General features: G+C 54.2%; 1 protein-coding gene across 4 annotated transcripts in view; it reads right to left on the minus strand.

Moving 5' to 3' along the window:
• Positions 1–2,162: 2,162 nt before the first annotated feature.
• PRR5L (proline rich 5 like) overlaps positions 2,163–20,520 on the minus strand; it is a 72,908-nt gene continuing 54,550 nt past the window's right edge. For all 4 annotated transcript variants that reach the window (XM_056801942.1, XM_056801943.1, XM_056801941.1 and 1 more), the window contains exons 6-9: positions 16,098–16,189; positions 12,144–12,284; positions 11,394–11,523; positions 2,163–5,957 (exon numbers count right to left, since the gene is read on the minus strand). In XM_056801942.1, the coding sequence (XP_056657920.1) occupies positions 5,569–5,957; positions 11,394–11,523; positions 12,144–12,284; positions 16,098–16,189 (752 nt within the window). In that variant the 3' untranslated portion in view covers positions 2,163–5,568. The remainder of the gene's footprint in view (positions 5,958–11,393; positions 11,524–12,143; positions 12,285–16,097; positions 16,190–20,520) is intronic.

Genomic DNA, 20,520 nt, shown 5'->3' on the forward strand with positions numbered 1-20,520 from the left:
TGCATGGCCCCAGCAGGTTGCTATGCACACAAGTGGCAGCTTGGTGCCAGGGGGGTTGATGAGTGGCATTTAATTATTTTCAGAGGAGAACTGGCGTGCTAATTACAGCTGCCAGCCTGCACTCATGAAGAGCTGGTGCCAACTGGCAGAGACTCTTGGGGGAACTCCATTTGCCTTGCTTTCCCGCTGCCCCACCTTTTTCTCAAAGGACTAATCTTCCGCTGAAATGGGAATCTACTGGTGGGCAGGTCAGCCAGGAACTTCCCTGGCAACCAAGGTGAGCCAGAAGGGACTTTCCAGGCACAAAAGGCCACCAGGGAAGGACACAGGGAGGGAGGCACATGGATTTGCATAATCCTCCTTGTCTCCCTTTCAGCTATTTTCTGAGGACTTTTAAGCAAAGAGAACAGAAAACTGGCCTTGCTGTGGGAAAGACTCGAGTACAAATTCTCCATCACCCACTTCCTTGCTAAAATGTCACCTCTCTGGGCCTCAGTGTCCTTCTGTGCCAAATGAGGCAGTTAGCAGGCAGAGCTAAAAGCAAGAAGGACCTTCGCCTCCAATAGGTCGGAGTCCATAGAATAATCTTCCTGGTGCAAAGACCTGCCCAGGCTGCTCTTCCACTACAAAACCTGTACTATTGTCTAACAAACTCCATTCAGGCTACTTGTATGACTGAATGTCTCTTCCTAGCATTTAAGGCCCACCAGCATGTGGCGACAGCCTTCCTTTCCAGGCTGTTTCCACCAAACTGGGCACTTCTGTCCTCTGAACATCCACTGCCTAGTTTGCCTCTCCTCGGGTTACTCCTCCTCTCCTCCTCTTCCCATCATCCAAAGCCCGGCTCCAACTTCCTCCATCTCTCCATCTTATTTGGCGCCCCGTCGGTGTCCTCTAAGGTGGTGTTGAATGCCACCCTCCACTTTTACTTTGCACATTCCCCAAAGGCAGGGACCGGGTTTTCTTTAAACTCATTTCCGTACCCAGGAGGTGCTTCATCTTTTCTGTTGCATCGCACAGGTGGAAAGAATGTCCACATCCCATCACGGGCCAAATTCAGAACTCTAAGAGCCCCCAGAGCCTTCCAAAGTCGGAAATTCCTCGTTTTACAGGTGAGAAAAAGGAAGCCGAGGGAGTGATGCCTGGTCCTGAGGCAGGAATTGGACTGGGCTCTTCTTAACTCCCAAGCACACACAGTATTCTATCCAAACGGTAGCCCTGAATCAGATCCCGTCTTCACGGATGGAAATTTTACTATTAAACTGGAGTCAGAGCCCTTATGAAGACGTGATTGCCGCGTGCCTGATGCTGGGTTATGGGTGATTGGCGTTACTACTTTGCCCGTATCATCGCCTTAGCAGGTAACATCGCAGCTGAGCATCTCCAAAGGTCTCCCAGGGGCAGGTAAAAGGAAGATCAAACATGAATCTATTTCTGTAGAACAAGATTTAAATGGTGTAAGTCTCAACCTCTTCAAAAACGGAAGGAAAACTCCAGAGGTTTCCCACCACTGCCTTTGCCAATTATAGAAGGCTGGGAAAAAGGGGGAAGACGGGGAGACAAAATCTTCCTCAGAACTAAAGAACAAACATCAAAATGATTAACAGAATCCCCCAGTGTAGACCTGGAAGGAACCTCAAATCTGCTCTAACACACACTTAATTTTTTTTTTTAAACAAAGAATCGGGTTTAAGAAGGTCAAGGGACTTGCCCACATTCGCCCAGTAGAAAGGGGCAGAGCTAGGCATCAAACTGAAGTTTTCTGACCTCAAATCCAATTCTCTTTCCATTGTGCTCCACAGTGGGATGGGAAAGTCCCTGAGTAAATGTGGCCACCAGAGGAGCTCAAGTCCTCAAGGCAGCAGGACCAAACAAATCCCACTGGCCAGATGGGAAGGAAAGGGACCTAGATTTCAGGGGGGTGGGGGGAGTGCTCCTGTGTCTCCGTGCTCCCCTGGGAAACGGGATTTACCCACCCCTTCTAGGTTGGCAAAGGAAAACTCAGAGGGAACGCATCCCCTTGCCTGGAAACAGGGGCAACAGGAAGAAGGACCCCAATGGAGAAACCAAGAACTCAAAGCCAGAATGCCTGGAACGCCAACAAAAGATGCTGCGTCAGGGACAAGAGACAACAATGAAATAATATTGGCAAGGAAAGGGACCCGAAATGACAAAATAGTGTTTATTGACTCTGTTTGGGGAACACAATAGAGAACTTGAAAGACTTTCAGCTCAAGACAAGGACTTTATAGTTGTGTTGGCTTCTGTCAACCAGAAGAAAATTCGAGCAGATACAGTGGGAGGGTCGGTCATTCCATGATGGAGGAAATCAAGGCGAACCACTAAGGATATCCTTCCTGCTGCCGTGGTGGAGGCTGAAGTGTCTTATACAACATCGACAGATCTCTAATATACGCCAAATGATACCCATATAATTTTATATGATGGAGTATGAAGATCTCATCTATATAATTATATTATATGCAAATATATTTTTATATATAAATATTTTATTTATATATTTACATATTAGAATTATGGCATAGTTAATAATATAATAAAATAATATAAATTATAATATGATATATGATAATAAAATATAATAAAATAATATAAATATAAATAAATGTAAAAATATAAGCATAAAATATAAATATATAAAAATAGATATATCATAATTATGCATAATTGTAATATTATATGTAAAATAAATATAATATATATAATTATACGCAGATAGAGACCAAGGGCAAAGTCCTCCAACTACCTCCTTCCTACCCTTCAGTAATCAGGATTTCGTAGATCATTTCCTTACGAATGTTTCCATTAACCTCGTGGCTTATGCATGTAACAGGGGTCTTTCGTTTTCACTCGGGGCTCTCTGCACGTTGCTGATCTGTTTTGGTGGATCTTCATAGACCCTCGGTCTTGATGATTAAAAAACAGACTGCAACTCAATTCCAAGACGAATGCAAACCATTTTTGTCCGATGTGTAAATAATGCCGAGGACGGCAGCCGTTGGTTAAATGTATCATGTTGAAAACCATGAGTGTTAATATAGGCAAAACCTATTATTTTTCTAATTGAGTTTAATTGGCTCATTTGTGAAGTTTCATTAAGATGTAGACAGATTTCTTTTTTTTAAAAAAACTCTTCATTTATAAAACCTAACTTCCATTTTACTTGGATGGGCAGAAGGAAAAGAAACGACTGAAGAAAGGAGGCTGGGCTGGAGGACCCGAGTCTCTTAAATGAACAATTTTTTAAAGCCCCCATCTTCTGCCTTAGAATCAATACTATGTGTTGGTTCCAGCGTAGAAGAGCAATAAGGGCTAAGCAATAGGAGTTAAGTGACTTGCCCAGGGTCACACAGCTAGGAAATACCTGAGGCCACGTTGGAACCTTGTTGGCCACTTGGCTGCCCCCTTAAATTGTGCCACTTTTGACAAAGGTAATTTCCAAAGGACAGAACAAGATCACATAACAAAGCATATAAGGCACCACATTCCGGAGGCTATCAGAGGATGACATCGGCAATGTCCCCTTGGGCTGACATCCTTATGGAGCCAGGTGGGTTGGGGCCACTGTTATTTCCCCCCCAAAAAAAAACCCTTTTCTACAGATGGACAAGGGCCAAAGAAGTTGCCCAGTAGGGGCAGGGGGAGTCCGCCTCATCCAAAGGGGCTTTGGGCAGCGTGGACACATTTAGAGAAAGGGGAGGAAACTGGGTGCAATCTGCAGGGCTCTAAAGCACAATATTGTACCCATGTCTAGTCACTCGATTCCCATCATGCTCTTCTCCTAAACGGGGAACAAACCTCCTCTGCTCCTCTGACAGTGATTGTCACCAGAAGTGGACACTTCCCGGATCACAAGGAATGAGGAAAACTCAACCCCCCAGGCAAGATGGCTCTCCGGCCCCCAGACCTCCCTCAGCCTGAGTCTAGGACCGATTTCATCCCTGGAAAAACTGAGGGCAGACATTTCCTCAGATGCAGCCTGGCTACTAGCCAATGAAAGGTTGGTGGCTTGCCAGCCCTCACAAGACTAGGATGTTTCAGCGCTGGGACTTGAACCAGGTCTTCCTGACTCCAGGGCCAGCCTTATATCCACAGTATCTCCGAGTTAGGGTGTCATGGAGACAGGATTCTGCCTCATAAGCTACTAATGAAGCACCCATAGTCATTCCACTTTAGGTTCAAGAGCTGTGACTTCTAGAGATCTCAGTGGCCCGCCAACTGTCGCCATGCGGACCCAATTTCCCCCCAAAACTCCTGCGGCCACCTAGTTTGGGAGAGGGAGAGAGAGAGGGAGAGGGAGAGAGAGAGAGAGAGGGAGAGGGAGAGGGAGAGGGAGAGGGAGAGGGAGAGGGAGAGAGAGAGAGAGAGAGAGAGAGAGAGAGAGAGAGAGAGAGAGAGAGAGAGAGAGAGAGAGAGAGAGAGAGAGAGGGAGAGAGAGAGAGATAGAGAGAGAGAGAGAAACAGGGAGAGAGAGAGAGAGAGAGAGAGGGAGAGAGAGAGAGAGTGTGTGTGTGTGTGTGTGTGTGTGATCAGACATTCAATGAAAAGTGCAAGATCTTTTGTGCAAACCTTTGCAAACAAACGACACCATTTTTTTTTTCATTTTTTAATAAACACAAGTTTAAAAATTCAAGTCAAGTCCAGGAATAGTCTAACAGTTGTCAGGCAGTTGTTTTCACTCAAAATCAGGGGGAAAAGTCAGTGTCTGAATTAAGAAGGTAAAGGCTTTGGTTCTCTCTGTCTCTGTCTCTCACACTCACACTCTCTGACTGTTTCTCTCTCTGACACACACATATACACACACACTCATTCACTCTCTTTGTATTTGACAAAGGTCCCCCAAAAGGAATCGTTTGGACCCAACAGGGCCTTTCCAGTCTCAACACCCTCCTTTGAAACGCTGCCCCAAATAACTCGGGGGACAATTCCTCCCTTTCCCCATGAACACCCACGGGGATGCCTGGATTCCAAGCACCCCCAAGACACCCTCACTCCTTGGAATCTCGGGGATGGAGAGGCTTCCCTCCCATCCTTCACTTTCCCAACCCAGGAGGAGGTGTCCGGCTGCCTCCTTCCTCCTTTGCCTTACGGGATCTCCCGCCATGAAGGGACGAGGACGATCCGTCCGAGGAAAGGGCTCCTGGTGGCACCGACGGGCCGGTCCACCCGCAGCTGGTAGAAGAATGCCACACACACTGAAACAGCCCCGGCAGCACGAGGACGCATGCACCGCCTTTGGGGTCGTTCGAAGAGGCTGCCCGGGGCAGAGGGTTAGACGCGGGGCAGCGGACGGCGCCGAGCTAGGGCTTCGGGGGGTTCGACGAGGCCTGTTCAGAAAGGGGAGGCAGAGCCAGGGTCACCCCAGGGAAACAAAGGGCATTTGGACCCGGCCTTGAGGAGGGACTTAAACCAGGCTTCTTGCAAAGCTTCCTCGTAAAGCAAAATCACGTTTCTTAAATGGAAGGACAGACGTTTTGCTCTCCTGGTGTCACCTCGGGCCACAGGGAGCTCCTGGACCAGGGGCTCTCCTCCTCTAAAGGGAGCCGCTCAGCCCAGAGACGTACAGCTGAGCTCCCCACACTCTGGAGCCTCGGCGCCCCCCTCCTCCAGTGCCTCGGGGCCATCCACGATGTTGGGCTCGCTGGAGCACTGGCGGTGAGGAGGGAAGCTGGGCGGGAGGAGCAGGCACTTGTCCCCGCCCTCGGGCTCTTCCCCCATGCCAGAGTGCATCATGGAGGCCATGGCGAGCAGCTGGATGTCCGAGTGAGCGTTGGCCACGGTGTGGCGGCGGACGCTGCCACACTTCTCTAGGTACGCCTCCCCCTCCTGCTCCGTCAGGGGGGTCAGGGCCACCTCGTGGAGAGGGCGGGCCGTCACCGCCGCCTGCGCGTAGTTCAGAACGGTCACCTTGGGGCGAGATCGAGAATGGCGGCGGGCTGGAGGAGGAAGAAGAGGAGAGGCGTCACTGGGGGCCCGGGGATCCCCCCCTCCCCCCCCCACTTCATCCGGGGGACAAAAACTGCCTCCAGCTCTCATCCTCCAGGGCCTAAACACATGTCTGGAGAACAAAGTAGGAGGGAAAGAACCACGGAATTCAGGCGTGACGTAGGTCTGCCCACCCTGAATAAAGGAGCCCGACAAAGTCACCTCTGAGCCTCCAAGGACTGGGGTCTCCCTCCTAACCCTTCATCTCCCTTCAGAGGAAGGAGTGATGATCTCCACAAGGAGTGGTAGTAATAAGGATAATACCCAGCGTTTTTAGAGCACTCACCACAGGCCAGGTGCTTTCTTTTTAGTTTTATTTTTACTGTTCAATGCTTTATAAATGCACACAACAGCCCTGGGAGGTAGATACTGATATTCTCATGTGGATAAGCCAAGGCAAACAAAGATGAAGTGACTCGTCCAAGGTCACACAGCTAGTAAGTATCTCATGTTGGATTTGAACTCGGATCGTCCTGACGCCAGGCCCAGCACTCTACCCATTGAGCCAACAGGGCTGCCCTTTTACTCTATTTTTAAAGAAAGTTTTGTTGGATCTAAAGATGTAAATGCCATTCTTAGCTGGAGGCTCTACTTGGCCTGATGCCTCCGGAGCCATCTTCCAGCTCTGTCTCGACAACGTAGGTTTGGGCGTCTCCTTTTTGGTTTCAGGGGGCCTTTGGCAGTCTGCTGACCCCCCGGATGCTCTCTCAAAATACTGTTTTTAAATACACCAAATAAAACGTAGAGCATTGTGAAGGAAGCCAATCCTATCGAGCACAGTGACCAACATAGAGCGTTCCCAGCGCCGGTTCAGAGCGCCCGACCTCAGGGCCGACCTCTCCGATCAGGCAGGCCTTCCTCCTCCTCCCTCGTTCCCCAGCCTACACTTCTCCCTGGCCTTTCGCACAAGGCTCTTTTCTGGGGAGGGTCTTGGCCGGAAAGTCCTGTGCTGTCCCTTGGAAGGGGACAGACTTCCTCCCTGCGGGTGCCGCGGCCTACGCTGGGGATGCCCCAGAGGATGGTGGCTAGATCCCTTTACCTCCAGAGATGGAGGAAGCATTCGCTCCAACCAGCCAGCCAGGTACCTTTTTATTGGTGTCAACCTTGGCTAAATGGGAGCATCCTTCCATCTGGAGAGCCGGGCAGGACGGATCTCCAGGATCTCTCAGCGGATGAGGAAATGTAGGCGGAGAGATGGACTCTGGGGAAGAAACCCATCCACGGGCGTTCTATTTACAGTGGAAAAACCATGCTGTGGGCGACTGGCTGCCCCACGGGATCCCAAACCTGTCACAGGCAATGCCTCGGGAGAACGTTCCATTCCCTGTTTGTTCTGTTTCTGGGGTCCCCGCAGCCATGGTGGGGGCATAGCCTGCACCTCTCACCGTTCACAGAGTTGAGGATCCCGTGACTCTTCGAACCTGGACTCCATCTCTCGGGCTGAGCCCCTCATGCTCCTGCTCCCATTCCCATTGGGGAAAAATGTGATGAAGACCAAAAAGACACCACTTTATAGAATCAAGAGCAGTGGTTCTATTGGCAAAAAAGAACCCATGTTCAAATTCTGCTTCGAGGGCTTCCCCTTTAAGTGACCTCAAGCAAATCACTTCACTTTTTTTTAATTCTCACTTTCACTACTATATTGGTTATGGATCCCAAGCCAGAAGAGCAGCTGGGAAGTGTCTAGGGCCATATTTGAGCCCAGAAGCTCAGCGTTTGGGGCTTGGATCGCTATCCACTTGGCCACCCAGCCGTCCCAAATCACTGAAGTCGGAACACAACCCTCCACGCCCCCCTCACCTCTGGTGAACAGCTGCCTGGCTTCCTGTAAGACTTAACTCAAATCCCACCTTCTGGCAGCCTCTCCCAGGGCACGCCGGAGCCGGCACAGCTGGCAGCTCATCGTTCGGTTTTCATGGCGACCGTTTACGTCGGAGCTGATTTCTTGTCTAGGCTGAAGAAAGCAATGAGGGAAATGTCGGGGTCCTTGATCCACGGGCTCCAGGTGGATAGCTGGGGAGAAAGTGCTGGTGGGAATCTCCTGAAGGAACGCCATGAGGCTGTCAAGGAGGGAGGTCGCTCCATCTTGTGCTTGGGGTGGCAAGTTCCCAGAAAGAAGACTCTTGGCCAACTCGGGGGACCCCTGAAACATGTGCCCCCAGAGGCCATCGAGATTTACACGAGGGTAAGCCAATGGCACATAGGAAGTCTCTACTGGCCATCTTGGGTCCAGGATGATGTGCTGCCTGCCTCCTTGCCTCTGCCTTTCCCCCAGGTAGTCACAGGAACTCAAGAGATATCGGATTATTGAGTCATTTCAGTCCTGTCTGACTCTTCATAACCCATGTGGCGTTTTCTTGGTGTACTGGAGTGGTTCGCCATTTCTTTCTCTGGCTCATTTTATAGATGAGGAAACTGAGGCAAACAGGATAAGCGACTTGTCCAGGATCACATAGCTAGTGAGTGTCTGAACTCTTAGAGGATGAGTCTTCCCAGGACTAAGTGTGAGGCCCTTGGTTTCAGCATCCTCTACCTCCAATCAGTGGCCTTCCACACTCGACAGCCCGAAGCCATCGTCCAGGCCAAGGGCCCGTCCAAGGCCCTCCTCGAAGACTTCCAGGGAAGAGGGGCCCCGGCTACCCTCTGGAATAGTCGAGGTTTTTCCTTTCACCAAGCTCGACTCTTGCCTCTCACCCCATCCCTGATCCTACTCTGCCCTCTGGGTCCAACCAGAACGAGTCTCCTCCCTTCCCCAAAGGACGAGATTTCAAATATTCCATCCAAGCGTGATTCTGATCCACAGCTCTGCCCGGCACCATCTTGGGGCCCTTCAATCTCTCAGCTGCTTCCTTCTCATCTCTTGAGCTTCTGAATGGCCTTCCTTGGGGCACCTGGAACCGGCGGCCTAGGACGCGGGTGTGAATCCTCCCTCGGGGACCTCTGAGCTGTGTACAGTTCAGGGCCTTCCAGCCCTCCATCCGGGATCCCAGGACGGATCTCCCACCTGGCCCGGCCCCGTCTCCACCTTTCCCACAGGCCTCCCTCGGCCCTCCCGCCCCTGCGCCCTGCTGGGCCTGGGAATGCATCCCAGCACACTGGAGCCGGCGCTGCGGCCTTTGAAAGGGCCGAGGAGTGGGAGGCTCGGGAGAGGCTCCTGGTCCCTTTGTCGGGCTCGCGGGGTTCCCAGGCCTTTGATCCGCTCGCCTCAATGGCCCCTCTCCACGGGGCGGGCTGGGGACAATGCGCCCATTGTCAGCTCTGCCCGTCCCAAAGTGGGGCACTCCTCTCCGGCCCGGCTCCTGCGAGGGAGACAAATGAGCTGCTTGTCCTGTGAAAAGATGTCACGGGATCCGCATGGTGCCGCCTTCACTGAAAAGAAAGCCATCCGGCAGCAGGCGGCAGGAACAATGGAGAGGCCCCGGGCCTAGGTGAGGGGCCCACAGGCCTCCCGGGAACCCAGAGGGACGTCGCGCTCGGCGCCCCTCCTCAAGCCGGAAGAAGCGACTGGGCAGCGCGCAAGGCCTGCTTCCGGGCCTGCCCCTGTCAGGTGGGGCCTCCATTTCCTTCTCTACAGAAGGATTCCGGGGGCCCTTCTGGCTTCACACCAGGATCCCCAAAGACAGCCAACAGCCTCCCTTCTTCTCCATCCCACGTGCGTCCCGGGTGCCCAGGAAGGGTCGCCACCCCCCAGAAGCAGGGCCTGCTGTAGCCCTCTGAAGCCCTCAGGGCTCACCCAAGCGGGCATCGCACCATCGGCAAGAGCGAGAGTCCCCAGGCCGAAAGGACTCAGCCAGAGAGGCCCGGGCGGCCCGAGGTCAGATCTACAGATGCCAGCCCGACGCGGCCCATCTCCACACATGGCAGATGGGGAAACTGAGGCCCAGGGAGCTTATGGGATCAGAGAGCCGTCAGCAGAACCAGGACTCCAGCCCAGGCTCCTGACAGTCGTCATAATCCTGGGGACCAGTTTCGGCAGGGCCTCCTCAGCCACTCTGGCCCTGGAACCTCGAAGATCTGCCTTAGGGCTGCCTTACGCGTCAGTTTACTCATCTGTAAAATGGGAATCGTCACAGCACCTGCCTCACGGGATCACAGTAAGGGTTGGATGACGGATAACATCTATGAAGTGCTGCTTAGTGCTTAAAGCATTATTGAAATACTATTATTATTATAATAAATTATATAGAGTATAAAGAAATTATAAACCTTAAGGCATTGCCGAAATGCTGATTATTATTATTATAAATTGTAAACCTTAAAGCTTTGTCCAAATGCTGATTTTTGTTATAAATCATATGTAAATGTATTTGTGATTATATAACTAACTTTAAAGCAATACCCAAATGCCAACGACGAGGATAAAATGACATTATTTTTTAGCTGATGAGCCAGTGAATGCCTCTCGTCCCTCCTGTGGCGGCTCCTTTTTTCATATGGGTGTCTTGACCACAGCCTACCACGGAAGCCTCTCTGGAAACCCAACCTGGATGGACCCACAGGAACAACCCGAGGCCGAGCCAACATGGCCGCAGGTTCCGTTGGGCCCAGCCAAGATGGCCGCAGGTTCCGTTGGGCCCAGCCAAGATGGCCGCAGGTTCCGTTGGGCCCAGCCAACATGGCCGCCAGTTCCGTTGGGCCCAGCCAACATGGCCGCCAGTTCCATTGGGCCCAGCCAAGATGGCTGCCGGTTCCATTGGGCCCAGCCAGCGTGGCAGCCAGGCAGGACTCGGGGAAGGCGGAGCGGCGCCCTTCTTGGAGAGGCCGGGGCCTGGCACCGCCTCCCCTGTGGGAGCGGCACGCATGGCCCTCTCACTCCTTTGACAAAAAAAAGGAGGCCGGGAGCCGCGTCCTTCTCCAGCCCGCGCCCCCGGGCCCGGCAGACTGTCTCGCTCCTCTGGGGCGGGGGTTTCCCCCTCTGTCAGAGGAGGGGCCAGCGAGGAGCCTTCCATGAAGTGCTCCCCAGGCCTTGCTCTCCGAGTCTGCTCTCAGCCTCCTCTTTGGGCCTCCCCGTTCCCTCGTCAGGGCCTGGCACCGGCGGGCATCTGTGTCTCTCTCTGGGCTTGCCCAGAGCTCTGCCCGTGGAGGCCAGAGGCCCGAGCAGGACCTCCCGTCACCCTGTCCTGGACCGCAGCGGCCTCTGCTCGGAAGCAGCCGCTTGGGGCCCGGCTCGACCCTTGTTTCTCTTGGGCTGAAACGTGGCCCTCAAGAAGCTGCTCCCTCAGCAGGGAGGAGAATCCAGACTCAAAATTCTCCCTGAGACGGGGGGGGGGTTTCATGCTCAGCGGCTCGGGGACAGCGCCCATCCCCCACGCGGCCTCAGACCCTGGAGGGGCCTCTCGGCCCGCGGCCGGCCCTCCCCCTTCTGCCTCCCGGCCCTCGCCTCTTACCCAGAGTACAAGGCGCTCCCGCAAGGCCCCGATCGCCACTGCCCGTGCCCAGGAAGGGAGACACGACGCGCTTCAGCAGCTCCTCCAGCTGCAGGCAGCCCTTGCTCGGGCCGGCCGGCTCGTGGACGCTCTGGAAAGCAAGGGCCAAACAGAGAGAGGTCAGGCCCCAACCTGACCAGGCCAGAACAGCCTCCTGGAGGAGCCTGACTGTCCCGGCTGGTCTTGCCCAGGATCAATCCTGGGAGTCGGTGCCGAGGCAGAAGAGCACAACGGGCTGGGCCATGCGGGTGAAGTGAGCTGCCCAGGGTCACCCCGCTAGGAACAGAGGCCAGACTGGAACCCAGGACCCTCATCTCTGGCCCTGGCCCACGCCCCCATTTTTAATGCACTGGGAGTCGGGTAGTAAAGAAAGCCCCAAAAGATCGTGAGGCAGAGACGAGGGCACTCAGAACCCTGAGTTCAAATCCTCCCTCAGACACTGACTGAGCTGCATGACCCTGACCACCTCCTGCCTCAGTTTCCTGTTCTGTAAAACGAGGGGTTGGACTCGGTGGTCTCCAAGGCCCCTCCAGCTTGAGATCCGGGCGTCTCTGGCCTCGGGCCTTCCCGCCTCGACTCACGCACCCACCGAAGGGCGCGGAGGCGGCGGGATGCCTCTCGGCATCATCTCCTCCAGCTCCCAGCGCTTGCCGGACTCTAGGAGCAGCCAAGAACAGCCCCGGGGCGGGAGGGGCAGACGCCCGGCCTCACCTGCAGCACGAGCAGCATCTGCACGATGGACGAGGGCACCTGGGCCGGCCCCGCCGGGAGCATCTCTTCCAGCCTGACTTTGAGCAGCACCAGGTCCCGGAAGCCCAGCAGCGCGATCTGGCGGATGGTCAGCTCCTGGCCCTGCAGGAGAGGCAGGATGGGAGAGATGGGAGGGGAGGCGGACAGCCCTGAGACGGAGCCCCTCTGCAGGGGCCCTCACCCCCCAGCCCCCCCACTCACACCCCCTCCCAGTGTACCCCATCCATCCCCCCGGCTCCCCCACTCATGCCCTGTGTGCCCCATCCATCCCCCGGCTCCCCCACTCATGCCCTGTGCCCCCCTCTATCCAGGCTCCCCCACACTCATGCCCTGTGCCCCCCTCTATCCAGGCTCCCCCACACTCATGCCCTGTGCCCCCCTCTATCCAGGCTCCCCCACACTCATGCCCTGTGCCCCCCTCTATCCAGGCTCCCCCACACTCATGCCCTGTGCCCCCCTCTATCCAGGCTCCCCCACACTCATGCCCTGTGCCCCCCTCTATCCAGGTTCCCCCACACTCCTGCCCCATGTACCCCCCTCTATCCAGGCTCCCCCACACTCCTGCCCCATGTACCCCCCTCCATCCCCCAGGGCTCTGCCAAGGCCAGCCGGCTGCCCCGTCCTGGCTGACGTCTAAAGCAGGCTCTGGCTGTCATCTTAGCATGGCACCGTGTACTGGTTCTAGGGCAGAAGAGCGGTAAGGCCTGAGCCGTGGGGGTCAAGCAACCTGCCCAGGGCCGCCCAGGGAGGAAGTGGCGGAGGCCACGCGGCCGGACCTCCTGCCTCTCTACTCGCTGCCCGGCTGCCCCCGCCGAACGCACGCCTGAGGAGAGACGGCTTCGGAGGGGAGAGGGAAGAGCGTCCCGACGGGAGGCAGACGTGGCATGGAGAGCCGGGCGGTGCCAGCAGCTCTGGGGGCACCCCGGCCCCTCTCGGGGTCTGGTCGCCCCTCAAAGGCTCGACCCCCACCCAGGCCCATGTTGGCTCGGCCGTGGCCCCGAAGGAACCTGAGTGCGCCGGGGCGGAACGCGGGCAGACACGGCCCATTTCCTGCCTTTCTAGAATCGCTGGCCCTCGGGAAGGCCCCGGGGCCGGCCGCGGCTGGATGGCATCGGGAGGTTTTACAGGGAGGAAAACGCTCTCCGTCGTTTAATCTTTCACCAGGGTCTGAGCACAGTAATCCATCCAGGAGACGAGATGTTATCGCCCAACCCAGGAATTCTGGCCGGAGCAGGGGGTCGGGTGGCTGCCAGGGGCCAGCATTAGTAACAAAAACCATCATTATCGCTCCTAATCGCTCTCGGGGGATGATGGGTAATCACAGGGAGGGCAGCGCACCACCTCAGGTGGGTCTGACGCCGCTTTGGCCAAAGGATGATCGGTCCAAAGCCTTCAGCGGCAGGAGCAGATGTTCTCAAGGCTGTGGGTCCGGGAGTAGCCGGTGCCAGCGTCGCCGCGGGCCCCTCAGGGAGCTGTTGCCCAGGGTTTGAGCCGGACACAGGGGCCTTCCAGAGACAGGAGGAGAGGGGGGCCACGGGAGCTTCTCAGCAAAGACGAGGGTGGGAAACAGATGAGAAGGCACAAGAACGAGGCCGTCGAATTCCACACCAGAGCCCTTCAGGGATCCTCTCCAAGAGGCGACTCCCAAAGAGGCAACGATTTCGTAGCCTGTCCCAACCCCACAGGATGGCCAAAGTCATGGGATCCTAGACTGAGAGCCAGAAGGAACGGTAGAGGCCTCCCCCGATGGTGTGGCTGGGGAAACTGAGGCCCAGAGGGGTTATGTGATTATGGTCAAAGGACAGTGAGAGGGGGGCATCTGTACCCAGGTCTTCTGACTTAAGAGCCACAGTGTTTACCACCACACCAAATGACAGTCCAGAGAAATGAAAGAACTTGGCCAAGATGGCACCATCGGTGGCGAGTCATCAGGTGAGTGAGAGAGGAAGCATCTGTACCCAGGTCTAACTTAAGAGCCACGGTGCTTTCTACCATACCAAATGGAGGTCAAGAGAAATAAAAGGTCTTGTCCAAAATGGCGCCACTGGTGGCTGGGGAAACTGAGGCCCAGAGAGGTCATGAGTCACCAGGTGAGTGAGGGACGTCACATCTGTACTCAGGTCTTCTAATTTAAGAGCCACCGGGCTTCCCACTGTACCAAAAGGAGATCCAGAGCAATGAAAAAACTTATCCAAGATGGCGCCAGTGTCTGGGAGCCAAGGGAGCACTTGAACCCAGGCCATCTGCTTCCCAGGGCCCTTCCCTCTGTGTTCTCAAGCTTAGCTCACTGCCCCAAACCTGGCCACGGCTTCACAAATGCTCTTGAACCCGGGCTCGCTTTCCTGGTACATGGCATTTGGGAGAGACGAGAGCCCTAATTACATGTGGACTCGGCCTGCCCGAAGCGTGCGCGAAACGTTGATGCAGCTCCTTGTCATCAGCTAAATAGGGCTCTCGTTGTAGTTGGGGGCTTTTCCCCTCCTCCCATCGGGGGAGCCTTTCCTCCTCCTGTGTGCCGTGGAGGCTGCCGATCACAGACACGGCGAGTCCGGAGGCCCTCAGACGCTCCCGAGGCCGACCGTTCCTCTGGCAGGGAGGGGGATCCAGACAGTTCCTGTCCCTTCTGCTTCTGGGGACCCGGAGCCACCCGGCTCTGCCCCTTGGAAAGGTTAAAGACGCTGCCTTTGGGGCTTCGGCTCTGGGTTAAAGATTACATCGATGGTGTGGAAGACTCGAGATTCGGCGCCGAGGAGGCCGGAAGAGCTGGGCTTGGAGCTCAGTCTAGGCAGAGCCCCAGAGATGCCGTCGCCTCCAGGAGCCCCCCGAGATTCCCTGGCTCCGAGAAGCCGGCCTTCCCGTCCCCCAGAAGGGGCTTTCCCAGGACCCTTTCCTCCAGGAGAACCCCGGCCCTGCTCCTGCCACGGATCCTGCCAGGGTCCCCCGACTCGCTAAGCATGCGTTTCTGGCGGCCCTTCTGGGGGGCCCCAGGAACCCCCACGAGGCCGGGCCTGGCTTCAAAGGCGCCCCCTGCGGGATGCCAAGGTCCGTGCCGGCGAGACCCCAAAGCAGTGGCGTCTCTTACCCGAGGGATGGGGCGGCGTCTCCTGGTGAGGCATGAGGGGAGAGAAAGCAGAAGCCAGTGAGGCTCAGAGCTCCGGGGGAGGGGGAGGAGAGACCCCCGGCTGGGCCAGGACCGCAGAGGCTGCCCCTCCCACTCTCGAGGCACGAAGACCCGAGCTCATATCCGGCCTTGGTCCCTCCCTTTAGCTCCTCTGTAAAATGGGGCCATCCCAGCCCCGCCTCATTGAGGGCAGGAGATCATCTGGGGAGCCCCTCGTAAGCCTTAAAGGCCAACAGGAATGCTGGGAGAAGTGGAGATGATCAGAGGTAGGATCTGAACTCGGGGCCTCCGACTCGTCCTGAGAGCCCATCATGGTGAGGAAGGCCATGATTGGGGGGTAGACAACGACATGACTTGCCCAGGGTCACCCCACTGGGTCTGAGGCCGCATTTGAACCCAGGATCGCCATCTCTAGGCCCCGCACTCCATCCTCTGAGCCCTCTGCTGCCTCAAAGGGGCTTCATTTCTGAAACAACACTGTGGTTTGTGTGTTTGGGGGAAAAGAGACTTTGGGAGGGTTTTTAAAACATAAAACAGAATTGAATCCACCCCCTCCACGGGCCTTCTGCACTTTACTTGGAATAAGCCCCAGGCACAGTCCTCCGGGGAAAGGGTGAGGCTGGAGGACAATGTCCCAGCATGCACCTCTCGAGGACGGTGGCCCGGGGGTCCTGGGTTCAGACCCTGCCTCTGTCACCCCCAGGCCCGAGCTCTCAGCCCTTCCTCGCTCTCCGGTCAGTGTCTGGCTGACCGGAACAGAGGGAGGCGCCGCAGGAAGGGACGCAGAGACTGACCTGAACGGGGTAGAAGATCGCCTGCAGGGTGGGGAGGGTCTCTGTGAAGAAGTGGTCCCAGGTGTCGGCCAGAAGGTCCAGGCGACGGTCACCTGCGAGGGGAGACGGGACGGATAGATGAGGCAGGCCCCACCCACCCTCCTTCCTCTTCAGGGCCCAGCTCAAGCGTCTCCCTGTCCATTCGTCCCCACGTCCGTCCATACATCCCCACAGCCACCCATACGGAGGTCTGGTTTCTGGGTCTGCCGTCTGTCCCTCCCTGCCTTCTTTGGGACGAGGCCCAGGCCTGCTCCGTTTGGGGATCCCCGAGGCTCTGCGGGCCCCAGGGATGCCCGGCGGGACAGGGGCGCAGGATGTCCCGTGTTTTGGTGAGCGAGCCAGCCGCCTAGGACACATGCCCCACGCAGGGCCGGTTCCGATGAAGAGAGCAGTTCTTTTTGGACACCGCACAGGGCGCTCTGGGCCAGACCACGCTGCCGGGCCAGGAGGGTCTCTCTGGGGTGGCCGGGGCTCCTGGCTGAGCCCTCAGGCCCGAGAGCAGGCTCTCCCGATCCAGTCCAATGAGGGCTGCCGCCCCCACTCCATGACGGCCCTCACCAAGGGTCAGCCCAAACTAGTTTTTCTCAAAGGCCCTCCGGGGGAGATTCATGACCAAAAACATGGGATTCCCAACAAAAACAGGACTAGTCACTGCCCCGCAGAGGCTGCCGACCAGTCCAGACCCTCAGCGGTCCCTGACAGGAGCCCACGCCGGAAGCCCCGCCCCAGGTTCTGGCCCAGAAGACTCCCCTCCTTGGCTCTGCTTCCTCACAGCCCCTCTCCCCTCTGGCCAGCTGTTCCCCAGGGAAGGCACCCCAAGGCACGGCTGGGAGCAAATGGAGCCACTGCTCAGCCCCTTGGGGAGGGGGTCCTGGACAGCATCTTTGTTCAAGGAGCTGGTGCTGCGGCCACTCGTTTGAGGGGAGAGGGGGACCTCGAGGGGACGGAGGGGGAGCCTCAGACACACCTGAGCAGAGAAAGCAGCAGGCAGTGAATAGACAGCCTGGAAGCTGGCCCTCCTCCCAGTAGCCCGGCCTTCACTTCACACCTCAGTCAGCCCTCAGGGCGCCTCCCAGAGTCCCTCTGGCTCACCAGGGCCCTCCACAGAGCTCAGACCACCCACAAGCCCCAGGCGGATCAGGAAGTCTCATTCAGATGAGACAAGAAGAGGCAGGGAACAGGGCTTGGCGGCCCACAGAGATGCACCTCGTACTTGTCCCCCAAGCGCCGTCTTTAATGGGAAATAAAAGCGAGGGGAGGAGAGGCCCAGGATAGGAGAAAGCAGGGGTTCTAGGGCCACCTTTGAAAGGAAGTGAGGAGGGAAGAAGGGGGAATCTGGAAAAGGGCAAGAACTTTCTCACGGGTATGACACGAGGTGACTTCAATCCATGGGGCTGGCACGGGAGCCAATAACAATTTACTGTCTCCTTTTCAAATAAATATTGGGGCTGGATGTAGGGTCTGGAGGCTGGAGCTCCAAGTCTGGGCCTCCTTTGGCAATCAATCAACAAACATCTATTAGGTATCTACGGTATGCCAGGCACAGCACTAGGAGACAAATGAAACCATCCTTACCCGCAGGGAGCTCACATGCCACTGAGGGAAAGAGTAAAGGACTCTCCATCTGTGTGAATCTTAAAACTTCTCAGACTCTACCTTGGAACATTTGGTTAAGGCTATTCCCCATTTACACAATGGAGGTACTTGATCAGGAATGTATTGGGAACTCTAACATTACTCTACCCATACTTAGGCATACTTTAGGGGAAGATAAAGTTGTAAACTCCTTACTGAATAATGAAAAAGTCCCCAACCCATACTTACAGTGAGGCAAAAGCCCTTAAGCTAGGTCTATTTTTAGATCTACTACAAAAGGGTGCTGAGTACCTATGAAGGTCAAATTAATCACTAAAAGGTCAGGCAACTTGCAAGTGGCAAGCTTAACAAAGAGGTGTGAAGTACTCAGAAGATATAATCTACCCAGAGAAGGTGAGAACTAAAAACTAAGAATGGGCTGTCCTAGGAAAAGTGTCTGCTGTGATTGGTAGACATGAAAATTTAGGGGAGGTGACACGAGAAATTTCTCTTTAAAAGGAGCTGTCTGAACCAGTTCAAGGGAATTCAATTTAGTTCCGCTTTGGTAGCTAAATTGGAGGTCAGGAGTCAGAGAAGGCTGCTGGGTCTCTAAACACTAGTTTTGCTTGGAAAGATCTTGTGGTGAGTGATTAAAGACTGACAGTTTCTCTCTTAAAGAGAAAAGGCCTAGGTCATTGGCCTAGGCCTTAGCCTTTTCCTACTATTTCCTCTTACTCTGTCTCTTTCCCTTTCCTTAATTCCTTGATTTGTATTAATTAAAATCTCCATAAAACCCAGCTGACTTGGGTATTTCATATTTGGGAATTTTTTCCATGGCGACCACTTAATTTTTAGCGTCTTGATTTTGTATCAAAAAATATCTTTACAGTTTGGGCAATTCATAGTCTTGAAACCCATATTTTCACAGTCACATCTGTCTACTGGTCTGTCTGCCTGTCTATCCATCTATCAGTCAATATATCCATCCATCTATTCATCTCTCTGCATCCATTCATCTAAGTATCCTTCTCTCTTTCTCCCCTCTCTGTCTCTCTGTCTCTCCCTCCATCCATCCACCTACCTCCCTGTCTATCTATCTACCTGTGTCTATCTACCTGTCTGCCTATCTCTCTATCTACTGATCTCTGATGGCATTTAGTCATTTCAGTCCTGCCCAACTCTTGGTGACCTCATTTAGAGTTTTCTTGGCAAAGATACAGGAGTGGTTTGCCATTTCCTTCTCTGGCATATTGCTGGAGGAAGACCCTTGAATGGTCTATGGGCATCAGCTCTCGTTATGGACATGGGATGGACCGAGAGAAGGAGGTACAAATGGCTCAACTTTTCTTTGGCCAGTCAGTGTGCCATAGAGGATAGATCTAAGTGAGGGAGACCCGAGTTCAAATCCCAACTGATGTCTATTCACTAGCTGGGTGGTCCTGGGCTAGTCATTTCCATCTTTTTGCCAGCCCCACTTTAGTCATCTGCAAAATGGGGGTGATGACAGCAATTCAATGTATGTCTCTGCGTCTCCCCATTTGCTCATCTATTAAAAGGAAGTGAGACCTACTTGTGGTCCAGGACCAACCACACAGGGAGGTAACGTATGCCAGGCACCTGGCCACCCTTCATGTTTGGATTGTTGACATAACCCCTTGATATAACCATGACATGGGCCCCTAATAGAAGGGTCAGTTATAAAGTTTTCAGTCTCGGTGACTTGTTTTGTTGTCATTTTCAGTCACATCTTGGTGATCTCATTTGGGGTTTTCTTGGCAGAAATCCTGGAGAAATTTTCCATTTCCTGCTCTACCTCCTTTTACAGATGAAGAAACAAAGGCAAACAGAGTTAGGGACTTGCTGTGTTTAGTAAATGTCTGAGGCTGGATTTGAACTCAGGAAGATGGCTCTAAGCCCAAGGCTCTATCCACAGTACCCCCTAGCCTTGGCAGTTCCTTGAGTCATCATCAATTTTTCAAATAGGCTTCCCTCCACAAACACACATCTGTATTCTACATCTGCAAATACATAAACTGTGAAATCTGCAAAATGACTTTGGGGGGGGGAAGCTTTTATTAAGCACCTACTGTGTACAAAGCACTGTGCTAAGCTCTTCATTAATATTATCTCATCAGGCCCAAAACACTGACCAGGGACAATTTTTCTTTTCCAATCCAAGATTCTCTCTTTTAAAAAAACCCTCCCCTTCCATTTTAGAATCCATACTGTGTATTGGGTTCAAGGCAGAAGAGCAATGAGGGCTAGGTCGTGGGGGCTAAGTGATTTGTCCAGGGTCACACAGTTAGTTAGGAAGTGTCTGAGGCCACATCGGTACTCAGGTCCTCTTCCTTTGCTAGGCCTGGCTCTCAATCCACTGAGCCACCAAGCTGCTCCCCAATTTCTCTCTTTAAATAGTATAAGACAGGCCAAGATGGCTGAGAAGGTACATGGACCCATCTGATTTCTACCCAGTTACCCTCCAAAAAGGAACACTATGAAAAAAGGAACCGCCCAGAGGTCTGTCCTTTTTGCACATGTCTGTTGAAGGCCATATTCTCAAATAATTAAATCTTGAGTTTTGCTGCAGCCCTTCCTAAATCTTGTTACCCTGAGTAGGGTGGAGATGGTAGTTTCCAAGACCTGATTCTGTTATTCCAAGTATCTCTATTGTTATTGATCAGGAAATAGCTAAATCCCATCTTCTAAAGAATGGTCTGAATAGGGTTGAGTAGTTTTGATATTCACACCCTGAAGAGAAAAACTTAAATGACAGAATTGGCCCCATGGAAAAGGAAGTACAAAAGTTACT

The sequence above is a fragment of the Monodelphis domestica genome, chromosome 6, assembly GCF_027887165.1.
Source record: "Monodelphis domestica isolate mMonDom1 chromosome 6, mMonDom1.pri, whole genome shotgun sequence".
Classification (NCBI taxonomy): Eukaryota; Metazoa; Chordata; class Mammalia; order Didelphimorphia; family Didelphidae; genus Monodelphis; species Monodelphis domestica.